This window comes from Apteryx rowi, unplaced genomic scaffold (genome assembly GCF_003343035.1).
Source record: "Apteryx rowi isolate R43461 unplaced genomic scaffold, aptRow1 scaffold_3, whole genome shotgun sequence".
In the NCBI taxonomy this organism is placed as follows: domain Eukaryota; kingdom Metazoa; phylum Chordata; class Aves; order Apterygiformes; family Apterygidae; genus Apteryx; species Apteryx rowi.
Window position 1 is genome coordinate 355149 of NW_020449418.1, and position 18062 is coordinate 373210.

Below are 18062 nucleotides of genomic sequence, written 5' to 3' on the forward strand. Positions count from 1 at the left end.
GATTGTCTTAGTTAAACCATTTTGTAGTTATGGACATATTGGTTTAATACAACAAGCTGTAGAAACTGATATGTTGCCTACCCTCTGTTTGTAGTTTGCTATGTAACATCACCTGTCTGAATTAGGACATAACATTCAAGCTAAATTTTAAATCTCAATAGTAAATTTTTTAGGCTTTTAGATGGTAGCAAACATGATTACAGTAAGTTTTATAGGTTCTGTCAGGAATGACTGAGAATATTGCACAGAAGATGCCATATCTGATTAGGTATGTTATTATTAATTTTGAATCCTCTTAGTTCATGTTTCTGATGTGTCGAAAATTAATTTACTTTTCTAAATAAAAATTGAATTTCTATATATCAACGTTTTCCATGGAAGAACAATATTCCATTTACCTGTACTCTTTAGCATTGATTTAAAAAAAATATCAGTTCTGCTTTCTACCATTTGTTTATAAGTTGAAATTCATCCGTAATGTATTTTTCAGAAAATGCAATTCAGGCCTTTGGCAATGGTACTGATGTGAATGTGTGGCAGCCAATCCTACCTGTACAGACCACTACAGCCACAACTACAACAGCTTCCAGACTTAAAAGTATGGGTTCAGAGACCACCAACAATGAAATACCAACCCACAATGATTCTCCAGCATGTGCAAACTTGCAGGTGAGAGAGCCTTGTAATTGCTGCAGTGCATAAAAGGAAATTGTTCGTAGATTCATATATAGAGTCATCTGCTGTTGCATGAATAGATATCCACTTTGGTTAAAATATCTGTTTATTCTGACATTGTAGTTACAAGCTTGATACATTGTAAAATATCAGACTCATATTTTAGGTAAAATAACATGCATATTTTAGAGTGGATTGCATTGGCTCCATGGCTCAGAAACAGGGCATTGGATTTATTCTGTTATCACAGTTTTGGATATGAACATGGCACTCTCCAAACCAGTGAGGGTCTGCCAGTGTAGGTCGGATGAAATTAATCCCCTGCATAATCCAAATTCAAAGATAAGTCTTAATGTGAGCTAGCATGTCGTGTTGCCTTCTTCCAGCTATTTCGTTATGTTAGTGCAAATAGACTTATTTATTTAGGCTGAGTAGGTGTAGATATTGGGGAATATGGGATGCTACAAACTACATGGTGCGGAAACTAGACAAAGATACAAGCTGTGCTGGTTCAGGTACTCTGTTGAATTGGACTCAAAGTCTTGATGAAGTTTTGGCCGATGGATGCAGCCATATTCTTTGGCACTTCAGTCAGCCAGTTCATGATATGTCATCAATTCTGGTTATTAAAGAAGCTAGCCACTTGCTAGGCAGTATATGCAGCTCTTAGAAAGCCTGGAGAATTTGGGCAGGAGAGAATTACAAAATCTAGGCAGGAAAGAGCATGAGGAAAAAGGAAGTGTAAACTGAAAGCATCTCTAGGCCCGAAGATTGTAGAAATCCTGTATTATAAAAATTTCTGGTGATTTAAAATTACCAAATTAGGTCTGGGTAGATCAGTCTGGCCCATTTTTAGTTGTATCCTTACAGAAGGACAATTGCTATATGGTACTAATGAAAGTCTCAAAGTTCAAGGTTTAAAAGTTTCATCTGGTATGAAGATGCCTTTATCTTCGATTCGCATACACTTCCACACTCATCGTCTTCTTATGAGATAACATTCACATTTCACTTGCTTATAAAACATTTGATTCTGTACTTTAGATGTTAAACAGTATCAGAGTTTCCACATTCACTTCAAGAGATAGTTCATATATCTCAGAAATGTATTTCACTTCTTAATTTTTCCTTCACCACTCTCTCATCTTAATCCTTTTTTTTGTTTTCATTTACTTTGCATACCACATTGGCAAATTTCATATGAATTAACACTCCCCACTGGCATTACTGAGTCTCAAGTATATGGGTTTAGTGATAGATGGTGTTGAGTTTAGGTTGTTTAATTTTGATTCTATTTTTGCATAACTGTACACTCATTATTAGTTAAGCTTTGTATGCTATTGAGAAGAGAGTGATAGTTGTAGGCATACATGCATATTTCCATATGCAGTAGTCATTTAACTAGAAAAAAATAGGCTAAAAGAAATTTAATCTTTTAAAGCTGGAACTTGGAACATCTTGTATTTAAAGCAAGAACTTGACGGGATATTATTGATTCGCTTCATGTTATATTAAAAAGTTGTTTTATGGCAGAAATCATGTTTGCCTCCAGTGTTTGTACAGTCCCTTGTAGAATAAGGCCTCCAGATGCTACCAAAGTACGCACAATAAATAATGAACTGAAGAAATGATAAGGAATCACAAATCCCATTGGTTTCCATTTGACTTGCAAATGTTCCCCAGCCCTGAATATATGTCCGAGTGTTTTGAAAATGAATGAAATTCTTTCCCTGTCCTCCCCACCTTACTCCTGATGCTCTGACATTTTAAAGTCACATCCCATACCAGTTTGTCAAACTTCAAATGTATCCCTTATATACTTGATCAGTAATGACGCAAGAAGTAAAGGATCTCTTGGGAAAACAACTTGGTTTAAATAAATGATCTGCTGGTTTGCAGAAGCTGTAGAGATGTCTGCACTGAAAGGTCACCAAAGTTATGTGAATCAAGCAGTTTTATTCTTGTGAAATACAACATGCTGGTGCTAGCTACTTCCCTGTGTCAGAACTGGAACAAAAAGAACAAAGCTTTTATATTTTATTGCATTTTTCAAAAAATAACTTACAAATTAAGCCAAACCAAGCTCTCTTCCTCCCCTTTTTTAAAAAGAGAGTCCTGTGCTTGTTGGACAGTATGGCGCCACTTTGCATGTGAAACTTAAACCTCAGTTCAAATTTTACAAAAGAACTGGAGGCATTCATATCGCACTTGGACAAACGTATTCATTCCAAGACTTTCCTCCCATGAAAAATATGCCTTTGTAGTATTTTCAAAACATGCACTTGTGCTACCAAAAACAATCTGAAGGGCTTTGTTATACACTTAGCATTTGAGCTGAAATATTTCAAAATGGGAATATAGCCTAAATATTGTGAAAAGTAGAATTAAAAGCATTTGCTTCAGTACAAAAAGACAGTGACAGACAGGGCAGAAGAAAGTTATCATTGAGGTGGTTCAAGGCTGCCTATCGTAGTTAGTAGATTTGAAAAATACAGTAAGTAGGAAAGAGCAGGAAGTGATTGATGAGTATAAATAGCCGTAGAAATGAACAAATACTAACCTCCTGAGGTAGTAAAATACAGGGCATTAACTAATCTGCCAAGAGTGTCACCGGCTGAGTGATTTTTGATACATTTTTTTCTGGCTTGTTCAGAACAGTCATATGAAAAGCATAAACACACTACGAAAGAATACACTAATGGTTTTGTCATTGTGCTGTGTTCTCTTGCATGCCTGGGAATCTGGAAGGGTTGTGAGTGCTTAAAGAAAACGCTTGCTGTTCATCAGAATTCAGTATTTATTTCAAATACCTGTTGAAGGACTTCTACATCATTTTTGCTTCCGTGATACCATTTAGAAGTTGGTTTTCATTTAAAATTACCATTGTTACAAGCATTTTGTAGGTTCTCCTATTATGGCGGTATTTTTCCTATTTCACATTGGTGCAGAGATATGTTGATTTCTGATATATGCTTATTTTGTGTTTACATATGCATTACTTTCTGTAATATAATATACTCTTATTTCTATCCCCAAATTAAATCAGCACTCCATCTTCTCCAGGAAGATGATTAACTTCAAGAAGCGTCTTATAAACTCTTTTATAAATTTTTATAAACCTTTAAGAAAGTTTGCTAATGACAGGCAAAGAGTAAATAATGGTTAGATTTATATGAAATGCTAAATTCAAATATTTTTTAAGATGCTAAACACCATGCAAAGGATGATCAGCAACATATAAAAATAATTGGTAAGCTATGTTGTACAAAAAGAAAGAAGGAAAAAGGGTGAATACCAACGTCATCCTTATACAGACAGATTTTATTAAGCAATTGTCATCCCTATCTTTTCTCTGATAACTGTACTCTAATGCTTTCTATTTAACTGACATTTTGTTTCTCCTTCATTCTCAATCATAACTCATGTTCAGCACTCCAACCCAAAAAGATTATGGTGCTTCAGTCTTGCATTCTACCACCACTGCTTGATCCATCGTGTTGAATTATTTGAAAAGGACAAAAGGATGAGTTTGACTTGTACTCCCCAAAGTATTCTTCAAGAAAACTGCTGTTTCTATATTTAGGAGAGGTGAAGGGAACTGAAATATCATAATAATATAAAATTCAAATGATAGATTAGAGTAGATTAGACCAAATGTTACTACAACATCATCATAGATAAATAAAAAATGCAGACTTTTTAACAGGATTTGCTATAATAGTGTAGAGGACATTTTGCACAAGACTCAAAATGATAGAAATTGCTGTGATTAAGGACATTTAAATCTGACTTTGTGCATCAAAATCTATCAGCTCCCTAGCTAGTTCTGTTCTTTCTCTTATCACATTTATTATAAGTGTCTTGATCTAGTAAAACTTAATTCAGCATTGAGGGAATTTAAGATTTCTTTGCTTCTGAAGAAGTGTGGGCAGTGGGCACAGATATAACTGAGATGCATGGCCCTTTATACTGAAGGCAGATACTTCGCAGTCAAGTCCAGAATGTGAATATTTTTGTATTCTCAGCAGAAAAAAAAAAAAAGAGAGAGATAGGAATTAAAATGCACAGGTATTTTGTGGAGTACAAGAAGCAAAAAAAAAAATTTAGAAACGTAGATAAGTGAATTCTTTCTATTTGCTTGTATGATTTGTGAGTCTTTAGAATACAAGTAGATCATATTTCAAACTGTTCTTTTCAGAAATCTTTTTTTTTCCTTCATCAGAAGAAAGCTGGGGTTCCCACAAATTCACATAATTTCAGAACTTTAAGGACTTCAAGAAAAATCGGTTATGACAAGTCTTAGGACAAAAACAGGAGACAGGACTCAGTTCTCTGAGGAGACAAGGACTTAAATGTGGTTCACAGATTGAAAATGTCTGTGCTTTTAGCTTGCTGTAGGTTTAAGTGTTGCAGATCCTCAGCGCTGGGTAAGGATCTGCTAATCCTGTGTTTGAAATACTGTCTATAATTACTTAATGTAGCTACCTGTGTGCTAAATATTATTATTATAAATCAATATGTAGGTGTTAGGAGAGGCTTAAAAGCTTCGATGTAATGGTCTGAGGATCAAGTCACAGCAGGGGTAGAGCTTCATGGATTGGTAATTGGGTGGTGGGTGAACATAAATAGGAAACACAGGAAGCATGTAGGTGTTCTGTTGATTAAGGACTAGTACAATTGCTGAAACAGTACTCTGGAATAAAGACAAAGTGAACTTTATAGCACCAGTATTAGCTATTCCATGTGGCTGGCACCCTCTTTCCCTGCTCCCTTCACTTAGCCTGTGATCTTTCTGTTTCTTTTGCATTTTGCAGAAAACAAGTGCTCTCCTTTCAAATGCCCTGCCAGGTCTGTCCCTCAGGAGGACTCTTATTTGGGCATCTTCCACCAGACATTGCTCCTATTCAGAAAGTTTCAGTCTGGGGCAAAAGAATAGCAGGAATATAAAACACCCATTGCTGTGCCAGAACAAATTAAAAAAAAAAAAAAACCCCAAAACAAAAAAAACCCAAAATTAGAATATTGATTAGATGTTTCATATGAGAAGATTTAAATTTACCTCCCTTTTTTCCAGGATTAGTTGACATAATGGGGACAGCCTGCTGGCACAAATGATTTACAGAATACCTATTGGCAGCTTTTCTTCTAAAAAATCAACATTTTTTAATTTGCCTCAGCAGCACTTCTGTATTACCTAAAGAAGTCTTGTGTGCTTTGCATTTTCAGATTAATATCTGACAGCTAGGGATAATTTAAAGTTTCATCTTTAGTCTTACCCTTCTAATTCGGGGACCACTGAACTAAATCCTGTGTTTCACCAAACTTGAGACTGCTTTGTCCATTGACATTGATTCCAGTGAAGTTAATCTTCATTTGCTTCAGCACTATGGCAGAGTGCATCCTAAGAAAATGTGCTCTGAGGAGTATAAGGTTCCCCATGACTGTGTGTAATGCACACTTCTTGCACCTTCCAGACACAACTGAAGAAAGTTAGGTGCAATAAGAGGTGGGTGGGTCTAGGTTCTCAGGCTGTACAGCCAGTGTCTTGGAGTTTCCAGGTGTGAAAGCCATCAGCAGTCCTCCTGCATTGCTGTTTCAAACAGGGAACTTCAGTGGCAAAAAGCTGGTTTGCAATGAACATATACATACATCTGTATTATGGTATGATGACTGCTCCTGCTCGGAACAAGACTGCGCTTGTGTGCTGCGCTGCCTTTGCCAAAGAGTTTCAGGACCACACAAGATGGATCATTTTCAAGCTTGTTGAAATCCTGCTGAAGTTAAGATCTGATTAAGCTAGCTGATTAACTTCTCAGTACAGGGAACCTTTTGCCTGTCTTTTGACATCAGAGGAACAGTTTGAGGATATAGCCAAGTATCATATCCTATAGGCCCAGATGTGTCATATTAGTGTCAGTGTTGCTGTGAAACATCAGACATTAGTAGCCAGTAGAAAATTGTTTTCATTTACCAGCCTTAGTTTAATTTCCTCCTTGGACATAGGGCCTACTTACAAATTCTGTTACAATTTGTGGAGTAAAATACAGGTGAAAACTCTCAGCTGGTGTAAATCAGCATGGCTCTGTTGTCATCACAGCTATACAGATGTGCATCAGTTAATGTTCAGTCTTTTTGGCACATAGAGCTCTCTTAAAAAATTGACCTTATATTTAATGATCAGTTCTCTGGTTAAACATTTTTAATGTAGAAATATGTTGGAAATCAGGTTTAATAAACTTCTGTTACTGAAAGATAGCAAAATGGTTTATTTTCCATATTACAACGACAATTTAAATAATGCTTTTTTGTAAGTACGCTTCCCATTATACCAAAATATGGTACACATATACCATTGGAGAGCATAATATTTCAGAATTATTTTGTCAATGATAAAATATTTTACAGTTCATTTTTTAAAAGTTTAATAGTCTAAGCATCTTTAGTGAATTATAATAATACAAAGCTTTATAGTAGACTGTAAAACTCCAGATTGTAGTTTTAGGAATCATGTAATTTTGTTTTATAGTTTAATAATTGTTCAATTGAAAGTGAGTGTGAGGTTCCTAAAAACCAATTTAATGACTTACAAAAATACCATTTTATTAAAGTGTATTGCATACCTTTACAGAAAGTTGAAATTTCTATGGACAGATTATAGTTTTTACTCTCAGAAAGAATTTTGCAAATTATTGCTACTGAAAGCAGATGTACCATTTGCAGTATTCCCCTAAGCCACAGTTGTTTCTACATTTCACATAGGTATCCTATTATAGAAATACCCACAAAAATACAAAGCACTAGAATAAACCAGAATCAGAAAATTGAATCACATCAGATCAAGCCAAATCAAGCTATTCATAGCCCAAGTTATTACTTTATATGGTTCTTCATCATATTAAAGGTATTCCTAATGCCAGACAACTTCAGTTCTCAATCAAATATCTAGTCCATCACATACTTCCCTCTTATAACAGATAGCTCACTACAACCTGCAAAAAACAGCTGTAAAATGGAGCATAGCATTATAATTTAATTTTAAAACATAATGACTACTAATAAAATTCTAGGATATGGCATTGTGATGGTAGATGTTTAATCATATTGTCTTTAGAAGTACAGTTCATAATATATTGTGCATTTATGGAACCTGACAAAGTATTTTGTTTAAAACACATTGTTTGTCGTTAGCAAATACTAGGTTCTGTCCATGACTCTGTTTCCATTTACACTTGCATAAGTAAAAGTATCTCCAGTTATGCCAGCAGACTGATGCTGTTGCAAAGCAAACACAGGCAAGAGAAAATGATGCAGTGATGTTTCTAATGGAACACAGAGCAAGAATAGAATCCTGGAAGTCATTAGTACTTCTTTTTTGTTTTTTCCTGGAATAATTTGCAGGAGTTCTACTTATAGATCAGAATCCTATCGTACTAGATATTGTACAGGCTGATAATGAAAAGATACTACTGACTTTAAAGCCCCGATGAATTGCAGTTGACTTCAGTAAAGCTAACACCTCATAGCCTTTATTTATTCTGAAAACCACATAGTATGTTTGAGTGCTCTACAAATGATAAATACTTTACTATTATAAACTATGTTAATGCACTATGTTATCCTCAAGAAGTATATACACAGAGCTACATGAGGGAAGCCAAAGCAAAGGATTGGTACAAATCTCAGGTATTTGATACAATTGTTGATTCAGAGATGTTTTTTCCTAAAGCATCAGAATAGCTTGATAGTTGCCAAAATTGTTTAACATTTGTCAAATAAAATATTTCTTCATCAATTCTGCCATTTTTTGCAATGAATTTTTATTTACAAGACAAACAAAGGGATTTGCTTAAGTTGCTGCCAATTTCATGATATTTTTATAAGTGAAACGTGTATTTAATCACCATGATTGAAGTGGATATTGATAGTTTTGTTTCCCAGTGTCATGGTTTAAGACCAAATGACAGTGTGGAGGCTAAATGGATTTGGATACCAAAGTGCTTTAATCACAGATTAAAGATCCTGGTGTAGAGTTTAGGGGCTGCCTTTCCTGGAGTCTTTTTCCAAAATATCTGTTCACTAGCGTTCTTAAGTGTCCTTAGTTACTGGACTGGTTAGAGCATACCTTGCTGATGACTACTCCATTCAAATTGTGCTGTTGTTTTCTATGAGAAAACAATATGTTGTTGCTGTTGGTGGTGCTCACAATCTGCTCATGGTCATGGACACTTCTGATCACTTGAACTTCTTGGTGATCAACTGGTGGCTTGCTTAGTTTGGCTATATTTGACTATTTTATTATTTGGGACAAGTGATTGACCATATTTTGTCTACTTCTACTACAGCAAAAAGTCAGTTAAAGTTTATGGACTTATGCTAACAGTATGCTAACTAGGCCTAACTCATGCTAACTGCTACACCTCAACAGACTGTTCCATTTGACTTATGATTTTGATGTATTTTCAGTCCAAAATAATTGTAAAGGAGATAAAAATTGTGTCGATAATTTAGTGTTACTATTCTATTACTGCTCTTATGGTGGTAGTAGGTAGAAGCTCCTGCCTTGTTATTGTAGGTCTTGAAGAGTTATCTAGCAGAGTTCTCCCCAGTACAACCCAGGCCTCAAGTCTGTAGAGTCTTATGCACGTTTAATTGTCTTGGTAACTTCAGATGTTCAGGATGACTTGTTGGTGGTTTTAGCTGAATAATTGTTATGAATTTTACAGAATTAAAAAAGCATTCTAGAAAGGTGTATGAATTTAGGCATTCCAGTGCAGATATCGTAGTTAAAGAAAAATAAAAAGCATGATTTGATGTTACTCACTAGATGAAAATGGATTTGAAGGCATTTGCTATATTCTCTCCCTTTATGCCAGAATGAATCATATAATATTAGGTTTAAGCATACTTTCAGCATCTTGCCATTTAAGGGAGTGGATGTTGCAGCTGTGTTCATCCTTAGTCTCATGGCAACATTACTTTCCCTGTAGTATCAGCAAAGAAAATCACACTACATGTAGAGAAAGAGATTCCCTTAAACATATAAGAACCTGTAAACATGATTATCCTTTTTAAAACCTGTGCCTGTGCTCTTGAAAGCCCTCCCTACTGGTGCAAATAGAAACTCAAGAAATACACTGTGTTCCTATGGGAGGAAAGTTCCCTCTCAGGAAACAATAGCCAAGACTAATTCTGCCTGTTTATGTGATGTTAGTTGTGGGCCTGTTAGTTTCAGTTTATGGGGTTATCTACTCCATCTCTGAAATATCACTTCTAGTTAAAAATTAGTCTTTATTAGATCCATTTTCTGTCTGTGCCTTCCCCCCCTTTTTTTTTTTTTTTTTGCTGGAGGGGGGAGCTTTCTTCTTGCAGATCTGCTTTTTAATCTTTGGGCATTCAACTGACTCTTAGAATCATTTTGGTATGAAATTCATCAGCATAAATTTTTCTGTATTCCCCATGTCTGATATAATGGCTAAATGCAGATACAGGGGGGAAAAAAAAAAGCCATAGAAGACCGAGCAGAAGAGATGTTGTGCCTGTGTGGCACAGGAGGAGTCACCGTGCCATAACTGACTTAGCTGCTTTGAAAGCTACAGTGGAGGCTGGGGAAGGGGCGGAGGGTTGAGCCATACTGGGGTGCAATAAGAGATTGGGGTACGTCTGTATGTTGGTTTGGGAGAAAGTCTGAAGCAATCCCGCTTCCCTACCCTTGATTAAAAAGGATGCTTTGCTGCCTTCTACCCACAGCGAGCCCAAATACATGAACTATGTTTTTGCAGATAAAGTCATTTAATTTGAGGCAATCACATGACCTAATCAAATTCTGGTTCTGTTTACATAACTCCACAGTTTTATGCATCGTAATTACCACCAACTGTGTGTTAGAATTATCAGTTACTCCTTATATATTCATCATTCTTTAATCTCTCTATATAACCCATAAGCTAATGTTCTTAAAAAATAAACTAAACAGGCTCTCAGTTATCATGTGGCAGATATGTTCAAAAGCATTTCGATAATAGTAATGAAGATTTTTTAGGAATAGTTTCTTCCTTGTAACCAGCAGTAAATGAAATATAGAAGAGCCCATAGGAAACTGGTACTATAATAAGTAACCATTGTAAACTGTACACTGATGACAAAGTAGCATAGCTGCAAAAATAGCATATAGTTGAAGACCTAAAGTTTGGAACCTTTTCCTTAGCATGCCTAAATCTTTCAAGTAGTCAAACCGAGTTTATAGGAGAGAAAATGAAACACAGTCTTTTAACCAAATTGTCTAACATATACTCTTAATAAAAAACATTAATGGTAACAAAAGATCTGAACATAAATATAGTTCTATTCTGCTTTTAACCTGTCTGCTCATTTTCCTTACAGTCTTCAGTGCACATTTATAATCAAATATTGGAAATAAATCACATCTCTTATCCCCTACTTACCTTTTATCCCTATGACTTTTAATCAGCTGCTTTACCTGAATAATAGATCTCTGCATTACCCTTAAACCATTTACTCTGCAACATTTTTCAACCTGCTATTGAGTTCTAGAACATAAGCTGACACACATTTTGGTTCCTTGCTTTCAGAATCAATGGGAGTTCAAAATGTTTATTTAAGTTTGTACTTTGGAGAATGAGATCCTAGCAGTTTCACGCCAGATTGTAGTTCTAATCAGTGGACTAGGTCTAATAATTCCACCTCAGGTTAAGCCCTCCTGTGTCCTTAGCTCTTTCTGTGAACTACAGATAAACAGACTGGCTGTTGTGTATAATGTAGGATATTTTTTCATAGGTTCACTTAGCATGTATCCTAAAGAATTATAGAATTATCCTCTCTCATGTCTTAAAACAGAATTAGGTATTCAGGGCAGTAATTTACTAAGTGTGGCATTGCACTGTACATTTTTTTCCAGATTGACATTTTCAGAAGCTTCAAATTGCCTCTAATTTAAGGCTAGATATGCCTTACCACATGCATGTAAACATTTGCATGTACTGAATTCATGCTCAGATTTGAAATGTGTGCATTCAAATTTGTAGTGTACACGACAGGTATGAGGTGTACCAGGTAGGCCTTATATAGCTAGCTGCCGCCATAAGTGCTGATTTATGCAGTAAGTTGTATAAGTGGGTGTATAAATTAAGCATACACAAATGAATGCAAAGCAGTGAAAATTTGATCCTAAATTTGTGTCTGCATAAATCCTATGTATGCATTCAAAAAACTTGTTTAATCAGACAAGTTCTGATCAACAGTGTTTAGTATGGTTTTTACCATGGGTTGCCTTCCTCTAGAAAAGAGGTGCATTGAAAGGTTGCATATATCTTAAATTCTTGAAACCCATTGGGAATAAATATTCTGAGGGCAAATGCAAGGATTTTTTCATGTAGGGAACTGCCTGTATGCAATTTCAGAAGTCAAAATGCAAATTTAGAAGGAAAAATTGTCCCTTTTTCATACAGATTTGGAGCTTAATTAGTTTGGCATATTCTTGCAACTATTTGCAGAATCATACTCTCATCAAGAGCCAGTCTAACACCTAGTACTTTTAATTAAGTTTTCCTGATTATTCCTGAGGATTCAGCCATGCTTATTTGCAGATGAGAAATTCAGATTGTTATAGACACAACTGAAAAGGTTTAAATAAAATCATACCCAGTGTATGAGTTTAATGAGGATACTAAGGAATTACTAATTAAGCAAAGGCCTTTCACCTTCAGGTGAGATACGGTTTTGTATTTTGTATTTGTTTTGACAGCTCTTTGATAAGTGGCCTCTGTGAGAGAGCTCTGTTCTTTGGGAGCTGAACTGGTAGCCATGGGTCCACGTTGCATGAACAGCCCCTGAAAGACAAGCTATGCTGGCACACGTCACTAACAGTAGACTGGACTCTGGTGTTTCATGAACATTTAAAGAGAACAACTGCCAAAGTTACAACTCCAAATAATCTCCAAGCCTGTTCAACACGAGACACATCTGCTCATATGCTCTGAAAGTTCTCATTCATCATCTGTTGCCCTTTGTTACATACACAGCCTGTTGTAGTGCAATTGCATTCATCCATGCACAGCATATCAGAAATACTATGTACTTTGCTGTTAGAGTGGTGACCATGTGAGCAGCATAGTGATACCCCAGATCCCTTTTAAGGATGCTGTTCTCAAATACTAGAGAGGCTAATCCCAGCTGGGCCATTGAACATGGTATTTCTTCAGCCCACAACTTCGCTTCTCACTGGGACAGCCAAATACACCAGTGCAGTATCAATGCTGGTGTGAGAAATGATCTGCACTGCATATACAGTATACATATGGTAATATACAACAGACACAATCTGCATAGACAATACACTCATCCCTCATCTCTAATAATGCTGTCTTAGTTTCAACTTTCCACACGCTGGTCTTCAGAGGTAGGAGTAATATGAGAGGTCGTATTGCTGCTGAGGTCGATGCATGTCCAGATGCATTTTTTTGGAACCTCCCTTTCTGGAAATGACTCGATGACAATTTATTGACACTGAACATTGCTAGTCAGGCAAAGCTGATGCATGCAAGTATTAGATATAGGAATAGGTAGATCAAAAATTTACCATATAGGTAGATTTCCTACCATATAAGAATCTACCAATAGGTAGATCAAAAAATACCATCCACTTGTTTTCTACTCACCTCAACTATTAATAAAACTACTGTGCATTCAGGGAGATATTTGCTGCCAACCATCATTAATCAAGGTCCTCTTTAGATAGCACTCTAAAGATGTTTTTCTAGGTGAAACCTTCTAATCTCTCTCTTGGGTCCCACAAAAGCATGTTAAAATTTGGTAGCACAGGGCACCTTCAAAATTTCTCTCCTAGGGTTTGCAATGGAATTAGAAAATCTCAGGATATGGAAGAACTTACCCTTTTTAACAGAGCAGCTTATCTCACAGAAAGGGAAATGAAAGACATGGGGAAACAGCCTAAGTGCTTTGTGATGTTATAAACCTATATCCCATTAATTCTTCAGTCTCTCTTGATGAAGTACACTGCCTGACAGGCAAATTTGTGCCACTTTTTTGGACTGAACCTGTCCTCTAAGAGAAGGAGTTGAGAACCACCCACTCATTTCAAAAATCTTACTGAATAGTTGTCAGTATTGACCTGAGTTAGATTAAACTAGCTACCTATAACTATAAAGCTGTATTAATTATTTATTAATAATACCCTGAACTCTGCAGTCTGCCCCAATATAATACTTCAAAAAGTAGGCAAACTACTCAAAATAAATCTTCAAAACCTTATTCCAGTCTAGTATGGAAACCTTACAAAGTTTACCTGAAATGATACTGTTGATCTCAATCACTTGCATTTATATTTTCTGGTTTATTAAATATAGACAGGAATGTAAGCCTCTGTCTCTTCTGTGGATGATTTATGTGATGAAACAAAATGGATTATATCCTGTGAATACAGTTTTGCATAATCTGATAATTATTTGCATGATCTGATTATTATAGGCTCAGAATTATTTTAATATGGTTATAATTGTTAAACATTTAAAATTCTCAATATTTTTTGTGTCTCAGAAATGCTTTCAGTTATGGAAACATGTTTCTCAGTACTTCTTAGTGAGCTCAAATTTGAGACCATATACACAGATGATGTTAGGCAGTTACTTTGTATTTTCACTTGCTGCAGTCTAGCCAGTGGAAGAATTCCCATTGGTGCAATGGGATCTGCCCAGTAAACAGTAAGACATCTTCCTAGTAAAGTCATGATTCTGCAGACTCCTCTCACAGAAGAGTATCTCTGCTTACTTGAATAGCTTCATTAACTCCAGTGTAATTGTTCTGTGTGAGAGCATTGTTCATGTGCAAATAGTGGATATGAGGAAGGCCACTACTACCTACGAATTAGGGTTAGGATTTCATCCCTAATATTTAGAGAAAAGGTTTGATTTTTCTCTCCTTCAACCATGCTACTTGTGTGGCTCTAGCTGAATTCTTGCAGAACAGCTCTTTGTCAAAAACACAGTGTGCCATAGCCTGTTTTCATTATTGTCCAACCTTGATAAACTTGATTGTGTTTTTTAAAAATAATCTTCTTCCTCATATTTTTATTCTGAATGGTATTTTCAGTGCTAAAAAGGAATGTAGATTCTGAGGTAGTGTAGCAAGTTCACTAAAATTTCAGCCTTGCCAGTTCTGAGGGTACATCTGTGCACCTGCATAATTCAGCTACAGCATTAGAAGAACAGGGAGAAAATGCTTTAAATTTCTATTTCAGTGGCACTTCTGGAGAGCAGATTGTTTGGAGCCAAAAATGCAAAATTCATCAATTAATCCAAATCACAGCTGTTCAAGATTGAATTACTTAAAAAAAAAATCTCTAAATCATGTCATGATTTAATGGGTCTCAGTAACAGGCATAGCCACACAACTACAGATGTAGGAAAGCTAATATACTGGGAGTGATATGTATAAATAAAACTGAGGATGTGCGGGCTTAGCTATATGGTGGGCACCTCAAATAGTTGGCTAATTTCTTCTTCCTTTCCATCCAAGGTTACTTTAATATCTGCAGCCTTCCTTTTACCTCACTGTAATTGCAGCAAAGTTACTTGTTATCTGAAGTGTTTTCTAAACCTTTTTAAGGCTGACCGCTGTGTTTTCTTTGTGTGTGTGTCTGTGCCACTACTCACAGCACATGCACATACACATATGGTTAAGAAAGACAAAAATCCTGAGCATTTTTAGTCACTTAACTAAAAGCAGATGTTCATGGTTCCTCCCTTCCCTTTAAAATTTATGAGTAAATGGAGTGCTCAGGAAACCAGCAATAATATCAGTTGCTTAAGGTTGGCATAGCAGAAAAGCAAGCTTCCTGTAATGCTCAGCGCTCTAGGCCTTATGCAGGCTGGTGTTCAGGCAAGCTTGACTGATCTTTCCTTCCAGCTGCAGGACCAGAGGACAGCACCCCTGGTCCTGCTGCTGGAGTGTGAAGGAGATGCGTGACCTTGTTTTCTTAGTCTCCTCCACCTACTGACAGCTTGGGGCTGGATGTCTCATGAGGCTGACTGATACAGCCAGCACCATGCACGGCTTCCCCACTGAGCTTTCTCCGTGCAACTCTGCTTTTGCCTTGTGAGGCTCCCAAGCTTGTCTTAGCTGACAGTCCCAGCTGCGTACCATCCTAATATCTTCTGGTGAATGTGAATGAGAACTTGCTTGTAACATGCTTAGTGTAAGCCTGCCAGCACGGAGGAGCACAATGCAGCAACCCTCCAGCTAGCAACTACCTGTGACAATACACATGCAAATATTAAATATGGTGTAGAGGCAATATAGCTGCATTAGTGTGGTGTCTCTTTTCAAGGCTCATTAGCACAATACAGGTCTGTGCTGTTCTGGCTGAGCTGCTTCTAGTCCCATAGTAGCCTTGGCTGACAGCTGCCCAGGAATGTTTACTCCACACTCCAGTGCACCAGGTAGCCTAGCCTAATAGGGGAGGTAGGTACTCTACCTGCCTGCCAAACCGAACAACTTTGTTTGCGTATTCGGACATGCAAGGGCACACACTCCAGCCTGAGGAAGTGCTGCAGGATCTGTAGTTCTTCAATGGCTTACCTTTGTTCAAGATTAAAATCTGAATATGTCTTTTAACTGGAATTGTAATGGCTTTGTGTTCATGTTTCTTTTCTTTAAATGATGTTCGGTGCACAATAGCCAGATGCTACCTGTAACTGCTGTGTATGTCACTGGGCTGATAGTTGTGGTAAATCACTAGGGAAATGAGTTTTAATAATAAAATCCCAGACAACTAGACTCTGGATTACATGACTTTTCAATTTGATAGCTGGAGAAAAAAAAAAAAAAAAGGCAGCCTAAGCCATTGTGATATTAACCTAGCAAAACTTATTCCATCTATGCTTTTTAGTATTCTGTTTTCTCCTCTGTCCTTCTTAATGCAAAAATATTTGCTTGAGGCAAATCCATAAAAAGACCATATTAGGAGCATTGCATAATATTCTCTAAAAATAGGAAGCAGGAATCTAGGACTATACAAATTCATTTTACTCAAGTAATGAATGACTGAACATGAAAACAAAATTGTAACAAGTTGCTGTACTGCCATGAAAGGTAAGTCAGTCAGTTCAGTTGACTTGGCTGGGTGTCATATTTTGTACTGTGCTCACTCAGAGACTAATTGCTTGAAATAAATATTTGAAGATCTCTGTGTCTGTAAGCTGTTTGATCAGTTTGGTATTTCTGATAGGTTCTGTTTTTTATAAAATCTTTAAGAGCAATGTTAGGCAGTTTTTGTGCCATATTGTCCCAGCCATGTGAATGCAGTGAGGGATGAGACTTAATTAGGCTGCAGCTTTATTAACATAATTCATCTGGGAGTGATCCAGCAATAATTTATACAGTACAGGTCACCTTTCCTTCTTTCCACACTTGTTTCTGCTCCTTTGGGGAGGCTTACTTCCAGCCTTCCCTCTCTCCAAATCAAATTTTCTCATCTTCTTAAGACTGAAGAGGTTGGAGGGAGGAGATTGTCTTCCACCTCTGGTGGACTTTATCAACTCTTAGGCCCATTTCTAAGGTGATGTCTGCTGCTAAGTTGATTTGCAACTAGAGTCATCAAGAGATCCAAATATCTGCTCTGGATACCTATTAAACTAGAGCTAATTTGATCCATACTTATCCAACTGCTCTGGGGAAGAGACACCATTCCCAGCCCATCTGATCCAGTCCTGCAGAAACTGAGCAGTAGAGTATCCACAGGGGACCACAGAGCTCCCTCCTTATTTAATCCCCAGCACAGAATGGGAGGTTCTAGTGACTGAAGAGTGAGAAAGCTGATTTTATCAGAACAAGGTTGTATATGTATTCCAGCCCTTCTTCCCAGGAGATTCCTCTTGCACACCCTGGGGTGAAGCCCTTTCTTTTCAACCCCCTTTTATCCTGAACGAATGCTTGGAAATGTTCTTAGGAGAGCCACCATCCCTTTTTTTCTTTCCTGACCAGAATATGAACTTCCCTGCTTTCACATTCCCTCTATTCTTTATTACCTTGTTTCTGATGCTTAAGCACTCAAAAACACTGATAATCTATTGGCGTCAGGGGGTAAGAGGACTTTTTTATACATGCAATATGTGTACCCTTAAGAAAGCCAGAGCTTTCTTAAGATGAGTCTGAGTGGGCAATGCTGCCCACTGAGCAGCTGTCTGTTGGCTTGGGATCGGGCCTGACTCATCGTTTCTGAATGCTTGAACTGGCAAAGCTGTGGGTGGCGGGGCCTGAAGGCAGTGGTGGCATCATCCAGTGCTCAGGACTGCCCAGGTCCTGCTGCTGTGCCCAGCTGTGGCAAAGCTGCAGGGGGAATTCAAACAAGACCC

General features: G+C 37.0%; 1 protein-coding gene across 1 annotated transcript in view; it reads left to right on the forward strand.

Moving 5' to 3' along the window:
- Nucleotides 1-18062, forward strand: part of GFRA1 (GDNF family receptor alpha 1) — a 147641-nt gene that overhangs the window by 121472 nt on the left and 8107 nt on the right. The window contains exon 8 of the mRNA XM_026069828.1: nt 491-669. Within this exon, the coding sequence (XP_025925613.1) occupies nt 491-669 (179 nt within the window). The remainder of the gene's footprint in view (nt 1-490; nt 670-18062) is intronic.